This window comes from Schistocerca serialis, chromosome 3 (assembly GCF_023864345.2).
Source record: "Schistocerca serialis cubense isolate TAMUIC-IGC-003099 chromosome 3, iqSchSeri2.2, whole genome shotgun sequence".
NCBI classification, from domain to species: Eukaryota; Metazoa; Arthropoda; class Insecta; order Orthoptera; family Acrididae; genus Schistocerca; species Schistocerca serialis.
In genome coordinates, this window is record NC_064640.1 from 66339967 (window position 1) to 66359766 (window position 19800).

A 19800-nucleotide genomic window follows, 5' to 3' on the forward strand; every position below is an offset into this window, starting at 1 on the left:
CCTCCCATCCGTCGTCAAATGCAGATTGTGAAGCGTCGTCACCATTCCGATGCTCCGGCGAAGCAGCAGCTGTGTAATGTTGGCAGGGTAGGGTATAAAAGACGTGGAGAAACATTTTTGCTCACAGTTGATTCCCATTCTGTTGGCGGGAAAGAACATTTTATTAAAACTGTTTTGTCTATTTGGAACGTTACGGAATATTGTGTTTCGGAGGAACCATTTGCTAGAGGTAATTCTACTCACATTCATGCATATTTAAAACTAGCAGAGCCCAAATTATTGGACTGCAATACGGCTGGTCTGAAGATAAACGTGAAGAAATGTGGGTACTTGGCCGTTGGAACGGGAAAAATTGACTGTTTGGAAATAGATGGAAAAGCGGTAATAAGTGTGGAAGAGGTAAAACATTTTGTGGTATTATTTAATAAACGCTGCACGATGATGAAATCAGTTGTAGGTTTAAACTGTAACAGAGTCAATGAACTCTGTTCTGTGGGACGAAAGAGATAAGAAGAATAACTAAGAAGAGAAAATATCACCGCTGGTGGACCACGTGCCTGCAGAGGGCGTATCCAGGGGTATCGCAGCACTTCGACGCTCTAATTCAAGACTAAATAAAGTATGTTGTATCTTGCAGCGGATGTTTCCTAGCCACCCCTGGCTGGTACCACGCCTCCACAATCAGCCACTCAACCACTCAACCACGTCTAAAACATAGCGGCCCCACTCAGCCCCCGCGGTGCTACAGTATTAATGCAGTTCTTCATGTGGATGTCTGTCTTGAAATCAAAGAAGTACTGGAGACTTTTCCTTTTTTTTTTTTTTTTTTTTTTTTTTTTAATATGTGCCACCCAGTGAGCTCTGGGTCCTTCCACAACATTTAAATTTGTAATCCACATTCTTTCGATTTCGACATTGTGTTAGGCAACGTATTTCACATAAATATCACAAAATCTTGGAATGCGAGACTGTTGGACGAACTTAAGCAGATCGGTGTTTGTAAGTTGCCTGTATGGGTGTTATAGCTAGAAGCTGTTATTTTTTTCACTAATGAACGATCCCAGTCCATGTCGGTATAGTTTTAAATGTAGTCCTTTTCTAATAGCCATAGTTTCCATGATCCTGTTCTGCCTTTTAGCCTTATCAAGCTATTCTCAAGCGCTTTTCCCAATTTTCACCGTTTGGGCGATTGCTGCTGCTCCTCCAGGTGGGCCTAATAAGCCAACAGCTGAAAGTTCTGGCAGTGTGGGAATTATAAATGGGAGATCTCCATGTGTAAATGTCTGAGGAATCGGTAGAACCTGTGGCATTTATTCTTTTCTACTTGAGGGTACATTCAGCAGCCAATACTTATGATTCAGTATATGTTAATAAACCATCTTGTTTTTTTTCTTTGATTAATGGTGATTAGTGTTCATAACTTGCCGAAATTTTACCCTGACATCCAGTTTAAGTTTGGCACACATTGCTTTGTCAATGGAAAATGCAGCAATATGTGGTCCTATTCCGATGTCTTTTCTTGCAATAGTTGCTTAGGTTTGTCAGCTAAAATTCGATCTGCAGCGTACCATATCAAACGAACCACGATGGAGCCGGAAAAGTGTTGCGAGGAGACGTGACCCGAATTATCCGAGTAAAGTTGGGGCACACGTGCACACGGACTGATTGACTTTGCCAGATACGCTAAAAATGCTCGGTACCAAAATAAACAGCGGGAAAACGTAGCGAAAACCCTGATTTCTTTCTATTTCAAGTAATTAATGTAACAGCATGTTTTATGCAAGAAACCAACCTAAATCTCATCCTCTAAATCTAACTGTTTTGACTAGTACCATAAAAATCACTCCTGACGATCGTGGTTGAATGTTGAAAACTGGCATATATGTTTGTGGCCTACGGGTTAATATTTTGTCTCCATTTTCGTATTTTAAATACGTGGCCTTTTCTGAAAAAAATTCTTAAAAGAATATCAGTCAAAAATAAGTTGCATATATCGATACTTAATTATGAATGTCTATGTTGTTTGTACTTATGGATGCAAAGTTTTTAACAAAAAATCAATAAAAAAGCATGTAGCCAGATGCCATGGAACAGTGTCAGTGGAAACTGTGTTAAAAATTGTTGGAAAAGAAAAAGACAAAATTATAAAATTGAATATAGAATACTATGCCACAATGAGATTTTCACTCTGCAGCGGAGTGTGTGCTGATATGAAACTTCCTGGAAGATTAAAACTGTGTTCTGGACCGAGACTCGAACTCGGGACCGGGAGATTCGCAGAAGAGCTTCTGTGAAGTTTGGAAGGTAGGAGACGAGGTACTGGCAGAATTGAAGCTGTGAGGACGGGTCGTGAGTAGTGCTCGGGTAGCTCAGATGGTAGAGCACTTGCCCGCGAAAGGCAAAGGTCCCGAGTTCGAGTCTCGGTCCGGCACACAGTTTTAATCTGCCAGGAAGTTTCATAGAATACTATGGTTTGGCGAAATTTCAGATTTCTGTATGTGAAGTATCTAAGGGACTGAGTACCTCTGACTTTCCAATTAGAATGGTTTTCAAGGAGTTCAAATGGCTCTGAGCACTATGCGACTTAACTTCTGAGGTCATCAGTCGCCTAGAACTTAGAACTAATTAAACCTAACTAACGTAAGGACATCACACACATCCATGCCCGAGGCAGGATTCGAACCTGCGACCGTAGCGGTCGCTCGACTCCAGACTGGAGCGCCTAGAACCGCAAGGAGTATTTATTTGCAATTTGATTATGGGAAACTAAGACATTATTTGTCCAGATTTTAAATTTGATACTTTTACTGCTTTACGTTGGTCTGCTCATGCAGCGTAATGGGTAGAGCGCCAGCTTACTGACTATGGGATGAGCTAGTAACGAATCCAGTCCGTCCGCTGTATGAAAGACTGTTGTCGTGATACACATGGCTGTGTTTAAACAATTTTCCCATCCACACCTCAGAAACACAATACACTTACTTTTCAATATACAAACAAAGAACAGAGTTTACATGATTCGTCGATGGATTGCTCACGCAACTGGTTTTCGTTTAGGTGAAGGCGACGTTGAGGCGTCATGAAAAGCATCCAGTTACAGAAGCAAACGAAAGATTCACAATCTCCGTAAATCATTCCTTGCCGATGAAAGGCACAAGACATGTACGCAAAATGGGAGAGCGTGGATGAAGGTTTGCTGTGTCAATGTGAGTTTATACATTTTCCTGCAAAAAACTTGAAAACTAGTTGCTGTGACCTTGTACTCATTTACATGGCAGTGTTACATCATGTAGTGAGAAAAGTATTTACTTGTAAATAAGAAAAACAAATCTTTTGAGAGCCGAGAGTGATTTATTTCTTAGTAAAGACATACTGCACAAAAATAATTATTTAATGTCACAAAGAAGCGCCACACCTCGCAGGGTCCAGTGCCTAGGATTGTTGTCAGTTTCAAAATCTATCGATCCCACGTACTTCTGGTCAGTACGCTGCGGCTTCCGGTATATTGGGCACTCATACAGTTTCGGATCTTTGCCCGCTGTAGTGTTGATAGCATATATGTATATGACAGGCATTTGCTCGTACAGAACCTTAGGTTTGCTTTCGATTAGTTTTCCACAGCGCCTGTCTAAACTTGCTCCTTCAAGGAAGAGGCCGTGGACATACACTCCTTCTGGCGGGGCGTCGTTGAGGTCTTCCTTGTTGTGGCGCGTAATGAGGTTTTGTAGAACCACTGAGTCCAAGGCCCACCCTTTATGGGCTCTCGTCACTTCCTGAAAAAGATTAAAAAAACGCCTAGGTACGTATTACTCAACACAGAGTTTATCTATATGATTATGTTTTTGCACTGTCTTCTTCATGACGAAAGAAAAGCAGAGTGCAATATACATGGTGTTTCGGAATGAATGATCGTTCAGGAGTGGTTAGGATGAGAAATTTTCAGTGGTCGTACGGTTATATCTGTTCGAATGTTATGCATAAAAGATGGCTCATATGCATTGGAAATTCTACATAAAATACTGAAGCAATTTATTTATCCAAATACACTCGAATAATTTTAAATGTTTGAATAAGTTTTGAAAAATCTTCTACTGACTCAAAAACAGTTAAAGTTCTCTTCACAGCTTTATGTGCAACTTATCTGGGGATCTCTTGATGTACTTTCATGAGGGTATCACTATGCATAATACGAATAGCTAATTCATGCCTTTAATTTATTTTTTCCGTATTCTTTTTATCCAGCCCCACAGACAAGGATATAATGAGATAAGGTTAGGAGACTGGTGGCCAATGAACTTGTCTGATGCTGTCGATTAAAAGAACGTACCCAGTCTTGCAAAGAGAGTTTGATTGCGTTTTTTACACTTAGTGGTTAAGAAAAAATTTCCTACCCAAGAAGCAAAAGCGTTTCAGTTGCAAAGCCCATTAACTTATATATCATCAGCACGTGCAGTATATGTGTAAATAGGAAGTAAAGTTTTAAATATTGTGTTGCCACAGAAAGTTCAACTTGAAACTGCAGTCTTGTTTTATTGAGACGTCAGATTCTTGAGTACTACTAACTTTGAATTTTCAGACACATGTACCTCTCCCCTTGAACACTGGCCGTGGGACAAAAGTGACGTCAGGTATTAAAAGATGTTTCCATTCCGAGGTAGGTGCCTTCTGAATTTCAAATAGTAATAAGGCTAATTCAGTCTCTGTTTGTCCATCTTTTCAGAGATGGTTGCGGGACTCGACTGTTCGATACAGGATGTCAAATGTCTAGTTTCCAAACTTACTTTGTTTATCTACCAATTTCGGCGATTTACTGGGCTATCTTCAGCCCCTGACCGACGTGTAGGAAGATTCCACCTCGGCTCTGGTCAAAACAGAGACCAGCAATATAGGTATTAATAGGTTTCTGGCTGCTATAGCAATCACTTCAACCATCATCTGCCGACCTATGATTGTCGGCCTGAAGATAACGCAGTAAATCGCCGAAACTGGTAGCCAAATAAAATAAGTTTGGAAACCAGACGGCTGAAAGGTGTTTGATTTGACAAGGCTCATTCAAGTGAGTACGAATTAGCCACAGGATACAGACTCACTATTTTTCAGGTTGGTTGTTATCAGTCAGGTACAAAAGAGCGTCGATTATCCGAACGTTGGCCAGCAGAAAGACCATTTAGTCAAAGTGTTCCTCCTCCGTACCGATGCCGAATTGCCGACAATAGTGACCGTTTGCGCCCTGTTACGACCACTTGTGTCACCTTTGGCAGGTAAAGTAAACTTGCGATGTAAAATGCCTAAACGTAAATGTGTTGCCTTTTCTATGAGAGATAGATACTAGATTAAAAAAGGTTGAAAGAAGGGGAATCTGCAACCAAGTTATCTAGTGTGCACAAGGTTGGTAATCGACTATTATCATAAAAAAAGAAAAAAAGATGCATCACCAATTTCAAATCTAATCTTGATTCTACCGATGGATCGACAAGATGAAAAACTATGGACCTCACCACGAACACGAATCTAGATGATGTTTACAAGTGGATTACACAAAAAAGATCACGGCGTGAACCTATCTCTGGTTCGATTTTATGTGAGAATCTTGGAGGAAGATCAGATTTTGAAGCAAGCATGTGCTGGTTAACACAGCATTCGAGAGCTTAAAATACAAGGAGAAAAACTGTCTGCTGATTATTCAGCAGCTGATTCTTTCTAAATCAAGGTAAGGGATGTATTGAGGGAAAAAGATTATGCTTTCGAAAACTTTTACAATGCTGACGAAACTGGATTCAATCGGAAAACTTTGCCAAGAAAAACTCTTGCTTCACCTGATGAATTAGCAGCATCTGGCCCTGAAATCAGCAAGGATCGTGTTACTGCTGTAGCTTGTGCTAACGTTAGAATACGCCAGCGATTGCCTATGCTTGTCATGGGTAAAAGTAAGAAACTGCGTTGTTTCAAATACGTTAATGTGCCGGCGATGCGTATTGTTTACACCTCACAGAAGAGCGCCTGGATGGATAGTATGATTTTCACTGAATGTTTTATGGAAGTTTTTGTACCCTTGATAAAAGTTCAAGAGTTAAAGAACGGCAAAACAGAGAAAACATCATTGCTCCGTGCCAGCGCACCAACTCACCCATCATGTGATATCTTAGCTTAGGCGAAAAGGACACCTTCATAAAAGTGATAGGGTTATGGCATAAAGTTCTCAAAGCTTAATTTCAAATGCCGAACAGAGTAATATATCTGAAATGCTCAGTGTGGTAAAACCAAATCAACTGCCATGATGTGATGAAAAAGACGTCCAAGAATAGATGAGCGTCGACGATGCAGACACAGGGTACCAAATCACGAAGAGCAGCGAAACTGTAAACCTCGTCACTGACGAAGCTGTCATCGTCAGTATCTCATCAACCAGTGGTGCAGAAAATGAAGATGAGAATATACCGGCTGATTCTGAAGCCTTTACATGTTTTGATACAACCTTGCGATGGTTTAAAGCTCAATTGCAAGCGGCCAGTATTAGATATCTGTCCTGAAAAAGTGCATGACGTAGCAGCTCGTAAGCGGACAGACTTGCTTAGACACACCATACTTAGGGATTTTTAAGCGTTAATTCTAGACATATGTACTGTACATGCAATGTATCACACATTTTTTTCTTTACTAGATTGTATTACATACTCTCCTACTGCACTTGCCTTTGCAATGAAAAGATTTTCATATTACTTATTAATATATATAGTTTTTATCGTTAAATTGGTAAATAAGATTAAATAGTTCGATTATCCGAATAAACTGATTTTTCTAAACGTTCACGTATCCCAATTAGTTCGCATAATGGACGCTTTCCTCCGTTTGAACAGGCCTCCGAAGGCCCAACGGTACCGACCGAGCGCTGTGTCATCCTCAGCTCATAGGCGTCGCTGGATGCGGATTTGGAGGGGTATGTGGCCAGCACAAAGCTCTCCCGGCCGTTGTCAGTTTTCGTGACCGCAGCTGCTACTTTTCATTCAGTAGCTTCTCATTTAGCCTCACAAGGACTGAGTGCACCCCGCTTGCCAACAGCATTCGGCAAACACGGACGGTCACCCATCCAAGTGGTAGCCAAGCGTGACAGCGCTTAACTTCGGTGATCTGACGGGAACCGGTGTTAGCAGTGAGGCAAGGCCGTTGGGATAATCGACACTCTACTGTATTAGTATTGGTTGTTACCAAAACATGTATCAACGGCGATGTTCCGTGAACGTTTATTTACTTTTTATGAAAATGTATTTTGGTCTGAAAAAATTAATTACTTGAGGCACTTTAAACTAGATGTAGGCATAATGATTTAATAACTGCTTCTGAATTTAAGAAAATTTAAATTACGTCCAGAAAAGTGCTATTCCGAGAGTAATCTCCGTTAAACTGTGAATAAAATACTGGAATACTGAAGAAGGTTTACTAGAAAAATTTTGAAACTACATCAGCAAGTTGCTCAGTTCGCACTGTAAAAAATTTTGGCGTTTGGTATTGCAGCCGAAAAGGCGATAGAATCTAGGAAGTTGTTGTTCGGTGACAAAACGTTGGGAGCAGATCGCTTTTTAATATGCACGAAGAGGTGGAAATCGCTCGGAGCCAAGTTTAGGCTGTAGGGCAAGCGATCCACTTGAAGTGTCGCAACTGCGACCTGACGTTCACTTGTCTCATCATCGTGAAAACTCATTCTTCTACTCATGAACGACAACACGTGCGTGTCACCATCGGTCATCACATTCGGTCGGTGTACAGCACAAATGGAAAAACTGGTAGAAGCCGACCTCTGGGAAGATCAGTTTGGATTCCGTAGAAATGTTGGAACACGTGAGGCAATACTGACCCTACGACTTATCTTAGAAAATAGATTAAGAAAAGGCAAACCTACGTTTATAGCATTCGTAGACTCGGAGAAAGCTTTTGACAATGTTGTCTGGAATACTCTCTTTCAAATTCTGAAGGTAGCGAAAGGCTATTTACAATTTGTACAGAAGCCAGATGGCAATTATAAGAGTCGAGGGACAAGAAAAGGGAAGCAGTGGTTGGGGAGGGAGTGAGACAGGGTTGTAACCTCTCCCCGATGTTATTCAATCTGTATATTGAGCAAGCAGTAAGGGAAACAAAAGAAAAATTCGGAGAAGGTATTAAAATCCATGGAGAAGGAATAAAAACTTTAAGGTTCACCGATGACATTGTAATTCTGTCAGAGACAGCAAAGGACTTGGAAGAACAGTTGAATGGAATGGGCAGTGTCTTGAAGGGAGGATATAAGATGAACATCAACAAAAGCAAAACGAGGATAACGGAATGTAGTCGAATTAAGTCGGGTGATGCTGAGGGAATTAGATTAGGATATGGGACACTTAAAGTAGTAAAGGAGTTTTGCTATTTGGGGAGCAAAATAACTGATGATGGTCGACGTAGAGAGGATATAAAATGTAGACTGGCAATGGCAAGGAAAGCGTTTCTGAAGAAGAGAAATTTGTTAACATCGAGTATAGATTTAAGTGTCAGAAAGTCGTTTCTGAAAGTATTTGCATGGAGTGTAGCCATGTATGGAAGTGAAACATGGACGATAAATAGTTTGGACAATAGAATAGAAGCTTTCGAAATGTGGTGCTACAGAAGAATGCTGAAGATTAGATGGGTAGATCACACAACTAATGATGAGGTATTGAATAGGATTGGGGAGAAGAGGAGTTTGTGGCACAACTTGACTAGAAGAAGGGATCAGTTGGTAGGACATGTTCTGAGGCATCAAGGGATCTCCAATTTAGTATTGGAGGGTAGCGTGGAGGGTAAAAATCGAAGAGGGAGACCAAGAGATGAATACACTAAGTAGATTCAGAAGGATGTAGGCTGCAGTAGGTACTGGGAGATGAAGAAGCTTGCACAGGATAGAGTAGCATGGAGAGCTGCATCGAATCAGTCTCAGGACTGAAGACCACAACAACGACACAGCACAGATCTCGCGACGAATTTCAACAGGTTTGAAATTTATCGCCGCTAAACTAGAAATGATTTTGCCTTCTCGTTATTGCAGCTCTGAGCACAGTGATCTACTGCGTGAGTCGGAGTATCCCCTCACTACTTTCCTGATACCCTGGAATGCTTCAAACTTCCAGCAATTGGAAACAATGTCTCAGACGATATGAACTTACCTGGCGCATGGCGGTTAGAAATCCCTGTGGGTTGAAGAATCCTGTCATCCAGAAGACGTTGGGCCTGCCGTGGGTACACCAGCGTCGGAACTGGGCGTCCCTCTCTAGCAGCTCGGTGTACCAGAACCCCAACGTCGCCGACTCCCACGACACCTGTCAATCGACACGGAAGTATCTTCAGCACTTTATTTTAGTCTGTATCACTTATTTTAACGTTAGAAGTAGAATAGTTCACACCTTCGGGTCTCGATATGGGAAGAGATATGACACACTGTACCACACATTGACGAAGTGAACATTAAACTACATAAACAATTACTACTTTTCTTTAGCTCTTGCTGTAACAAACTTGGAGGGCGAAACGTTCGTCGTCAGATGTGTACTGCTTTACATATACTCTGGAGTAAAGCTGTCCGCATAACGATGGCTGATAGAACACCACCGCGCTTTTAATGTATCAAAGAATCTCATTGCACCTAGAAATAGGGTAGCAGGATTACGGATGCGAAGGGTTCCTCTAGAGAGAGAGAGAGAGGAGAGAGAGCCAAAGGGAGAAGGGGGGGAGGGTGCAATGGGTAGTGTCGCACGTGACTGACTCATCAGCTGTGACCATATATTTCGTCCGCGGGTATCTTTCGATTCGTATGTTCGCAGTGCTTTTCGGTGTTGGAATATTGTTTACAAGACTTGTGAGGAAGAATGAAGTGTAGTTACGTTTTTTTCGATTTGCTGTGCACTCTGTGTCTGCACGTTGGTCAAACAGCAGACTACATAATTTCGCCTCTGAGGACGTAAATATGAGCTTTTACCCAACGAGGAGAGATTAGACACTGACGCTCTATGAGATTTTCTTCAGTTTAAAGGATTTGAAAGACAATATCCTCACATCAATTTTCCTAAAGCAGTGGGATTTTCGAGCTCTGGTAAGTATAAAACATATTCTGCTTGTTAACATAATTGCCGATAGCTGACTGGTCACGGTCATAGTTTGGTGACGGAGAAGTCTGTGGTTCGAATCTCGTAACAACTATTTTCTTATTTTTATTTAAATTCTATATTCATTACCTAATGGAAATGATAATATACAAATATTGACTCATAATACTCTAGTAAAAATATATGTTTCTATTGAATTAATGGTCGCCTGGAAAAGAATTAAAATTTTATCAGGAATGCAACATACCTCATCATTGAATGAAATAAACTATAAACATGAGTAATAGAAACAAAAAGGTATTTTATGCACGCTTTTCCATGGAATGGAGGAGAAAGAAATCAGTGGGCACTAGTAGTAAACAGAGGAGATATAAAACACACAGGAAAATATGTATTTGCAGTCGATTAGCAGATCGTTTTGTAGATACTACCCTGCCTTTTGAATGTCTTTTACACAAGACGAATATACACAATGTGATCAAAAGTATCCGGACACTCCCAAAAATACCTTTTTCATATTACGTGCATTGGCTGTCACTCACTGCCAGGTATTCCATATCAGCGACCTCAATAGTCACTAAGCATCGTGAGAGAGCAGAATGGGACGCTCCGCGGAACTCACGGACTTCGAACGTGGTCAGGTGATTGGGTGTAACTAGTGTCATACTTTTGTACGCGAGATTCCCACTCTCCTAAACATCCCTAGGTCCATTGTTTCCGATGTAATAGTGAAGTGGAAACGTGAAAGGACACGTATAGCACAAAAGCGTACAGGCCGACCTTGTATTTTGACTGACAGAGACCGCCGACAGTTGAAGAGTCTTGTAATGTGTAATAGGAAGACATCTATCCAGATCATCACACAGGAATTCCAAACTGCATCAGGATCCACTGCAAGTACTATGACAGGCGGGAAGTGAGAAAACCTGGTCGAGTGGTTGCACATAAGCCACACATCACACCGGTAAATGCCAAACGATGCCTCGCTTGTTGTAAGCAGCGTAAGTATAGTGGAAAAATGTTGTGTGGAGTAACGAATCACGGTACACAATGTGGCGATCCGATGGCAGAGTGTGGGTATGGCGAATGCTCGGTGAACGTCATCTGTCAGCGTGTGTAGTGCCAACGGTAAAATTCGGAGGTTCAGATTGTTCAAATGGTTCTGAGCACTATGGGACTTAACATACGAGGTCATCAGTCCCCTAGACTTAGAACTACTTAAACCTAACTAGCCTAAGGACATCACACACATCCATGCCCCAGGCAGGATTCGAACCTGCGACCGTAGCAGCAGCGCGGTTCCGGACTGAAAAGCCCTAGTACCGCTCGGCCACAACGGCTGGCATAAAATTCAGAGGCGGTAGTATTATGGTGTGGTCGTGTTTTTCATGGAGGGGGTTTGTACTCCTTGTCGTTTTGCGTGCCACTATCACAACACAGGCCTACATTGATGTTTTAAGCACTTTCTTGCTCCCACTGTTGAAGAGCAATTCGGGGATGGCGATTGCATCTTTCAACACGATCGAGCACCTGTTCATAATGCACGACCTGTGGCGGAGTGCTTACACGATAATAACATCCCTGTAATGGACTGGCCTGCACAGAGTCCTGATCTGAATCATATAGAACACCTTTGGGATGTTTTGGAACACCGACTTCGTGCCAGGCCTCACCGATCGACATCGATACCTCTCCTCAGTGCAGCACTCCGTGAAGAATGGGCTGCCATTCCCCAAGAAACCTTCTAGCACCTGATTCAACGTATGCCTGCGAGAATGGAAGCTGTAATCAAGGCTAAGGGTGGATCAACACCATACTGAATTCCAGCATTTCCGATGGAGGGCGCGACGAACTTGTAAATCATTTTCAACTAGGTTTCCGGATACTTTTGATCACGTAGTGTATTAGATGATTCCTCTGAGGCATGCATGTCACGACAATTGTTGGATTTTTTATTTCCCTCACAGTTGCTTTCAAAGTTTCAGGTGACTATTTTACTTTGTTCTTGTTAACATCATTCGCACCACCAAGTGTTGGAATGGACTTTTTTCACGCACTACATTAAAAAAAAAATCGTGCGTAGTAGCATCAAGCTTTATGAAGCCTCTATCTGTCAGTCCTTGCTGGTAACGTAAGAGTTCAAACTAATATTTATTACCATCGAGAACACCACGCCCTATTTCGGTTTCAGTATTACCACAGGCTTTCGGCGCAGACAAATTGTTAGCACATTTTTCGGTTTCAGTATTACCACAGGCTGTCGGCGCAGACAAATTGTTAGCACATTTTTTCTTCGCATTTTTAGTTGGTTACTGTAACACCGTTCTACATCTACATCTACATCTACATCCATACTCCGCAAGCCACCTGACGGTGTGTGGCGGAGGGTACCTTGAGTACCTCTATCGGTTCTCCCTTCTATTCCAGTCTCGTATTGTTCGTGGAAAGAAGGATTGTCGGTATGCCTCTGTGTGGGCTCTAATCTCTCTGATTTTACCCTCATGGTCTCTTCGCGAGATATACGTAGGAGGGAGCAATATACTGCTTGACTCTTCGGTGAAGGTATGTTCTCGAAACTTTGACAAAAGCCCGTATCGAGCTACTGAGCGTCTCTCCTGCAGAGTCTTCCACTGGAATTTATCTATCATCTCCGTAACGCTTTCGCGATTACTAAATGATCCTGTAACGAAGCGCGCTGCTCTCCGTTGGATCTTCTCTATATCTTCTATCAACCCTATCTGGTACGGATCCCACACTGCTGAGCAGTATTCAAGCAGTGGGCGAACAAGCGTATTGTAACCTACTTCCTTTGTTTTCGGATTGCATTTCCTTAGGATTCTTCCAATGAATCTCAGTCTGGCATCTGCTTTACCGACGATCAACATTATATGATCATTCCATTTTAAATCACTCCTAATGCGTACTCCCAGATAATTTATGGTATTAACTGCTTCCAGTTGCTGACCTGCTATTTTGTAGCTAAATGATAAAGGATCTAACTTTCTGTGTATTCGCAGCACATTACACTTGTCTACATTGAGATTCAATTGCCATTCCCTGCACCATGCGTCAAATCGCTGCAGATCCTCCTGCATTTCAGTACAATTTTCCATTGTTACAACCTCTCGATACACCACAGCATCATCTGCAAAAAGCCTCAGTGAACTTCCGATGTCATCCACAAGGTCATTTATGTATATTGTGAATAGCAACGGTCCTATGACACTCCCCTGCGGCACACCTGAAATCACTCTTACTTCGGAAGACTTCTCTCCATTGAGAATGACATGCTGCGTCCTGTTATCTAGGAAATCCTCAATCCAATCACACAATTGGTCTGATAGTCCATATGCTCTTACTTTGTTCATTAAACGACTGTGGGGAACTGTATCGAACGCCTTGCGGAAGTCAAGAAACACGGCATCTACCTGTGAAGCCGTGTCTATGGCCCTCTGAGTCTCGTGGACGAATAGCGCGAGCTGGGTTTCACATGAGCGTCTTTTTCGAAACCCATGCTGATTCCTACAGAGTAGATTTCTAGTCTCCAGAAAAGTCATTATACTCGAACACAATACGTGTTCCAAAATTCTACAACTGATCGACGTTAGAGATATAGGTCTATAGTCCTGCACATCTGCTCGACGTCCCTTCTTGAAAACGGGGATGACCTGTGCCCTTTTCCAATCCTTTGGAACGCTACGCTCTTCTGGAGACCTACGGTACACCGCTGCAAGAAGGGGGGCAAGTTCCTTCGCGCACTCTGTGTAAAATTGAACTAGTATCCCATCAGGTCCAGAGGCCTTTCCTCTTTTGAGCGATTTTAATTGTTTCTCTATCCCTCTGTCGTCTATTTCGATATCTACCATTTTGTCATCTGTGCGACAATCTAGAGAAGGAACTACAGTGCAATCTTCCTCTGTGAAACAACTTTGGAAAAAGACATTTAGTATTTCGGCCTTTAGTCTGTCATCCTCTGTTTCAGTACCATTTTGGTCACAGAGTGTCTGGACATTTTTTTTTGATCCACTTACCGCTTTGACATAAGACCAAAATTTCTTAGGATTTTCTGCCAAGTCAGTACATAGAACTTTACTTTCGAATTCATTGAACGCCTCTCGCATAGCCCTCCTCACACAACATTTCGCTTCGCGTAATTTTTGTTTGTCTGCAAGGCTTTGGCTATGTTTATGTTTGCTGTGAAGTTCCCTTTGCTTCAGCAGCAGTTTTCTAACTCGGTTGTTGTACCACGGTGGCTCTTTTCCATCTCTTACGATCTTGCTTGGCACATACTCATCTAACGCATTATGTACGACGGTTTTGAACTTTGTCCACTGATCCTCAACACTATCTGTACTTGAGACAAAACTTTTGTGTTGAGCCAACAGGTACTTTGAAATCTGCTTTTTGTCACTTTTTCTAAACAGAAAAATCTTCCTACCCTTTTTAATATTTCTATTTACGGCTGAAATCATCGATGCCGTAACCGCTTTATGATCGCTGATTCCCTGTTCTGCGTTAACTTTTTCACATAGTTCGGGTCTGTTTGTCACCAGAAGGTCTAATATGTTATCGCCACGAGTCGGTTCTCTGTTTAACTGCTCAAGGTAGTTTTCAGATAAAGCACTTAAAAAATTTTCACTGGATTCTTTGTCCCTGCCACCCGTTATGAACGTCTGAGTCTCCCAGTCTATATCCGGCAAATTAAAATCTCCACCCAGAACTATAACATGGTGGGGAAATCTACTCGAAATATTTTCCAAATTATCCTTCAGGTGCTCAGCCACAACAGCTGCTGAGCCAGGGGGCCTATAGAGACATCCAATTACCATGTCTGAGCCTGATTTAACCGTGACCTTCACCCAAATCATTTCACATTTCGGATCTCCGTCAATTTCCTTCGATACTATTGCACTTCTTATCGCTGTAAACACGCCTCCCCCTTCACTGTCCAGCCTGTCTCTGCGGTATACATTCCAATCTGAGTTTAGGATTTCATTACTATTTACGTCTGGTTTCAGCCAACTTTCTGTCCCTAGTACTATATGAGCGTTGTGACCGTTTATTAATGAGAGCAGTTCAGGGACCTTTCTGTAGACGCTCCTGCAGTTTACTATTAGCACATTAATATTGTTATTCCCTGTTGCATTTTGCCTACTCCTACCTTGCTGCGTCTCAGGAGGCGTCTTGTCGGGCCTAGGGAGGGGATTCTCTAACCTAAAAAACCCCCATGTGCACTCCACACGTACTCCGCTACCCTTGTAGCCGCTTCCGGCGTGTAGTGCACGCCTGACCTATTCAGGGGGACCCTACATTTCTCCACCCGATAGCGGAGGTCGAGAAATTTGCACCCGAGATCTCCGCAGAATCGTCTGAGCCTCTGGTTTAAGCCTTCCACTCGGCTCCAAACCAGAGGACCGCGATCGGTTCTGGGAACGATACTACAAATAGTTAGCTCTGAATTCACCCCGCGAGCGAGGCTTTCCGCCTTCACCAATTCCGCCAACCGCCTGTACGAACTGAGGATGACCTCTGAACCCAGACGGCTGGAGCCATTGGTGCCGACATGAGCAACAATTTGCAGTCGGGTGCACCCAGTGCTCTCTATCGCCGCCGGTAGGGCCTCCTCCACATCTCGGATGAGACCCCCCGGCAAGCAGACAGAGTGAACACTGGCCTTCTTCCCCGACCGTTCGTTGTAAACAAGCATCCACTTGCAGACTTTTGTTGAACAAAGCATGTTGTCAATATTTTACAGTCTCATAACAGAGAACATCTGCAAATTTATTGTGTAATACAGGACATTAATATTTGTTGTGGAGTAGAAACAGTTTCCTTGTTATATATGTTATTTGATTTCGCTGTTCCGTTCAGTTTAATATTGTGGGTCTATGAAGCGCTTGTTATTTGTGAAGTTGGCCATGAAAGGCATTCAACCCGAACCCGTGAATAATTCTGCGAAAACGTCATACGATTACTTTTTGTTATACCATCAAACACATGTTGACCGTCATAGATGAAAGTTTGCTTACGATTTCTTCTTATCTGTCGTAATGTGTTTAATTTTTAACTGTTTGCACCTGACAGGGAAAACTAATCTTACACCTCCTAATTTGTAGTCTATATTCTTATTAGTTCAGTGACTTGTCTTCTGAACAAGCTTCAAAGCCGAAATACCTAGGTGTCTCAATAGGCTTTACGTTCTCTATATGAACTCCATGTACTGTTGCGAATGTGCGATGAGTCAATAATACTATGAAAAGGAGAGATTGTTATTCACGATATAGAGGAGACACCGAGTCCAAACAGACACAACAAAAAGACTGCTATGCATTTGAACTTTTGGCTAAGGCTTTCTTCTAAAGTTGAAGACACACATTCACACAAACACAACTCACATGTACATGACCAGTGACTGTGGACACTGAGGCTGCACTGCACACACCAACTACGCTTGTTGGGAGAAGCAATCTGAGAGTGGTAGGGTTAAGGAGGCTGGGACTGGGAGAGAAAGGATAGCAGGGTAGTGGTGGGGGAAGGCTTAGTGATGTTTGTGAAAGCAAGGGAGGGGTGCTTGGTGCAGTTGGGTGGTTAGAGGGGTGCAGGGGTGAGGGGAGAGGGGGGAGGTACAGATCTCCAATGCCTTGTCTCTCCAGTCCCCTACCTCTTCCCTCATTCCCTCCACCCATCCGCAAAGGAGGACTCCCCTCATGACTCAGTACCACCTAGGACTGGAGCAACTGAATCACATTCTCTGCCAGGGTTTCGACTACCTCTCATCATGGCCTGAAACGAGGGATATTGTACTCAGTGTCCTTTTCACCCCTCCCACAGCGGTATTCCACCATCTACCAAACATACGCAATATCGTTGTCCATCCCTACTCTACCCCTGATCCAAACCCCTTGCTTCATGCCTCATATCCCTTCGATAGACCTAGATGCAAGACCTATCTGATACATCATCCCACAACCACCTACTTCAGTTCAGTGACAGGTATCACCTATTCCTTCAAAGCAGTCGTGTGACCTACAAACTAAGCTGCAGCCACTGTGCTGCTTTCTATGTGAGCATGACACCCAACAAGTTGTCTGGTCCACATGAATCAGCAATGACAAACTGTGGCCAAGACATAGATGAACCACACAGTTGCTGAAGGTGCTGCCCAATACAGTGTGCTTCACTTTAATGAGTGCACCATCTGGACCCTTCCTTCCAACGCCAGCTTTTCTGATCTGCACAGGTGGGAACTCTCCCTGCAATTTATCCTATATTCCTACAACACCCTGGCCTCAAACTTCGCTAGTCCCTATCCTTCACCCACCATTCCCTTTCCTGCTCCCACTTCAGCACTACACAGCCCTCTATTCCATCAATGCACCCACTAGTCTTTTACCCTTCTCTACTGCTTTCCCTTCCCGTTCCTCCCCCCTCCCCCCAATTTCTCAAACCTCCTGAATTCATCCAGCAGCTCTACCTTGTCCTCGTACGCAGCACTACACCATCCCTCACCTCTACCCTGCTATCCCATCCCCTCTCTGCCCCAGCCTCCTCCTTCCCCCCCCCCCTCCCCCCATACACAGGTTGCATCTCCCATTAGATCCAGTTAGCCGGCCGGAGTGGCCGAGCGGTTCTAGGCGCTATAGTCTGGAACTGCGCAACCGCTACGGTCGCAGGTTCGAATCCTGCCTCGGGCATGGATGTGTGTGATGTCCTTAGGTTGGTTAGGTTTAAGTAGTTCTAAGTTCTAGGGGACTGATGACCTCAGAAGTTAAGTCCCATAGTGCTCAGAGCCATTTGAACCATTTGAGATCCAGTTGCTCTGAGTGTTCTGGCTTCAGCGGCCAAAGGCAGTGCTCATGTTTATGTGCATTGTGCTTTTGTATGCTTGTGTGTGTGTGTGTGTGTGTGTGTGTGTGTGGGTGTGTGTGTGTGTGTGTGTGTGTGTGTGTGTGTGTGTATGTGTGTGAGCACCCACTTTCTGCTTTAGAAGAAGACCTTTTGACTGAAGGCTCAGATGTATAGCAGTCTTTATGTTGTGCCTGTCTGCAACTCAGTGACTCCTCTGTAAGGTGGGTATAAATCTATCCTTTTCATAAAATTGTCGTTATTCCATCCTGGGTTTTCCACTGCTTAACGTGAGATGTGCCTATGACGAAATGTGAACATGCATACCATCTCTCTATAGAACAGCATTTCTGATTAGCTGGTGGTGGTGGTGGTTAGTGTTTAACGTCCCGTCGACAACGAGGTCATTAGAGACGGAGCGCAAGCCCGGGTTAGTGAAGGATTGGGAAGGAAATCGGCCGTGCCCTTTCAAAGAAACCATCCCGGCATGTGCCTGAAACGATTTAGGGAAATCACGGAAAACCTAAATCAGGATGGCTGGAGACGGGATTGAACCGTCGTCCTCCCGAATGCGAGTCCAGTGTGCTAACCACTGCGCCACCTCGCTCGGTTCTGATTAGCTCTAACCACCAATAGCTGGCAGCAAGTATCATGATTGAGCGAGAGCTAGAATTATAAGAACCAGATACGCTCATTGCATATTGTATTACTTATATTTTGTGTAATATATTGTGTAAATTTGTAATGAAAATGCTGTTGTGCAAGTTTTGTTATTTATAAATTATCTGTTTTGATTGTTACATGAAAAAGAGAACTTTTTAAATACACTTCCAGAAAAACATCGCAGCACCCAAAAATTAATAATGTAGAGTAATGAAACTCTGGGAATACATTTGTCTAGGTAACATATTTAAGTGATTGACATTGCAAGCCCACACACCCGCTGCAATGCTGCTCACGAATTGGGGCACAACAGATCGAATCACCAGACTGACGTACAAATTTGCAGTCAGGGTGCGTGGGATAATCACGAGACAGCTTCCTTTTGTCGTACGAAATCGCACTCTAGACCATAGCTCCAGTTTTGGGTCCTGTGTGTCTAGCACACCGATAGGTTGGTTGCAGGCCCTCAACTGGCCTAAAACACAGTCATCCTTCGCCCTGCCCTCCAATGACCTCTCGCTTGACACCATTGGAGTCGCAAATGGCGGTGGTCTGGAGTCAGTGGAATGCATGCAACAGGGCGTTTTTCTCGGAGCTGTCCTTGAAGTAATCGATTTGTGACAGTTCGTTGTGTCACTGTGGTGCCAACTGCTGTTCCAAAATGCTGCTGCAGATGCAGTACGATGGGTCAGAGCTATACGCCGAACATGATGGTCTTCCCTCTCGATAATGCGACCTTATATTATCGTGAGCACAGCTGTCGGCAATCATGTACAGTGGTTACATTCCTGCCACGTCTTTGTGCAGTATCGTAGAAGGAACATCCATCTTTTCGTAGCCCTATTACACGACTTCAAATGGTTCAAATGGCTCTGAGCACTATGGGACTTAACATCTGTGGTCATCAGTCCCCTAGAACTTAGAACTACTTAAACCTAACTAACCTAAGGACATCACAAACATCCATGCCCGAGGCAGGATTCGAACCTGCGACTGTAGCAGTCGCGCGGTTCCAGACTGAGCGCCTATAACTGCTAGACCACCGCGGCCGGCTACACGACTTCGTTCAAGCTCAGTGAGGTGTCGATAATGGCGTCTTTGTCGCCTTAGAGGCATTCTTGGCTAGCATCAACTCATCACGTCAAATCTTAAGAGGTAACTAACGTTCACGACTATTACAGCGTGT

General features: G+C 43.3%; 1 protein-coding gene across 1 annotated transcript in view; it reads right to left on the minus strand.

The window, feature by feature from the left end:
- Window positions 1–3386: 3386 nt before the first annotated feature.
- The window catches only part of LOC126471528 (dynein axonemal heavy chain 5), a 1073018-nt gene continuing 1056604 nt past the window's right edge, over window positions 3387–19800 (minus strand). The window contains exons 72-73 of the mRNA XM_050099754.1: window positions 9171–9323; window positions 3387–3773 (exon numbers count right to left, since the gene is read on the minus strand). Coding sequence (XP_049955711.1) covers window positions 3387–3773; window positions 9171–9323 — 540 coding nt within the window. The remainder of the gene's footprint in view (window positions 3774–9170; window positions 9324–19800) is intronic.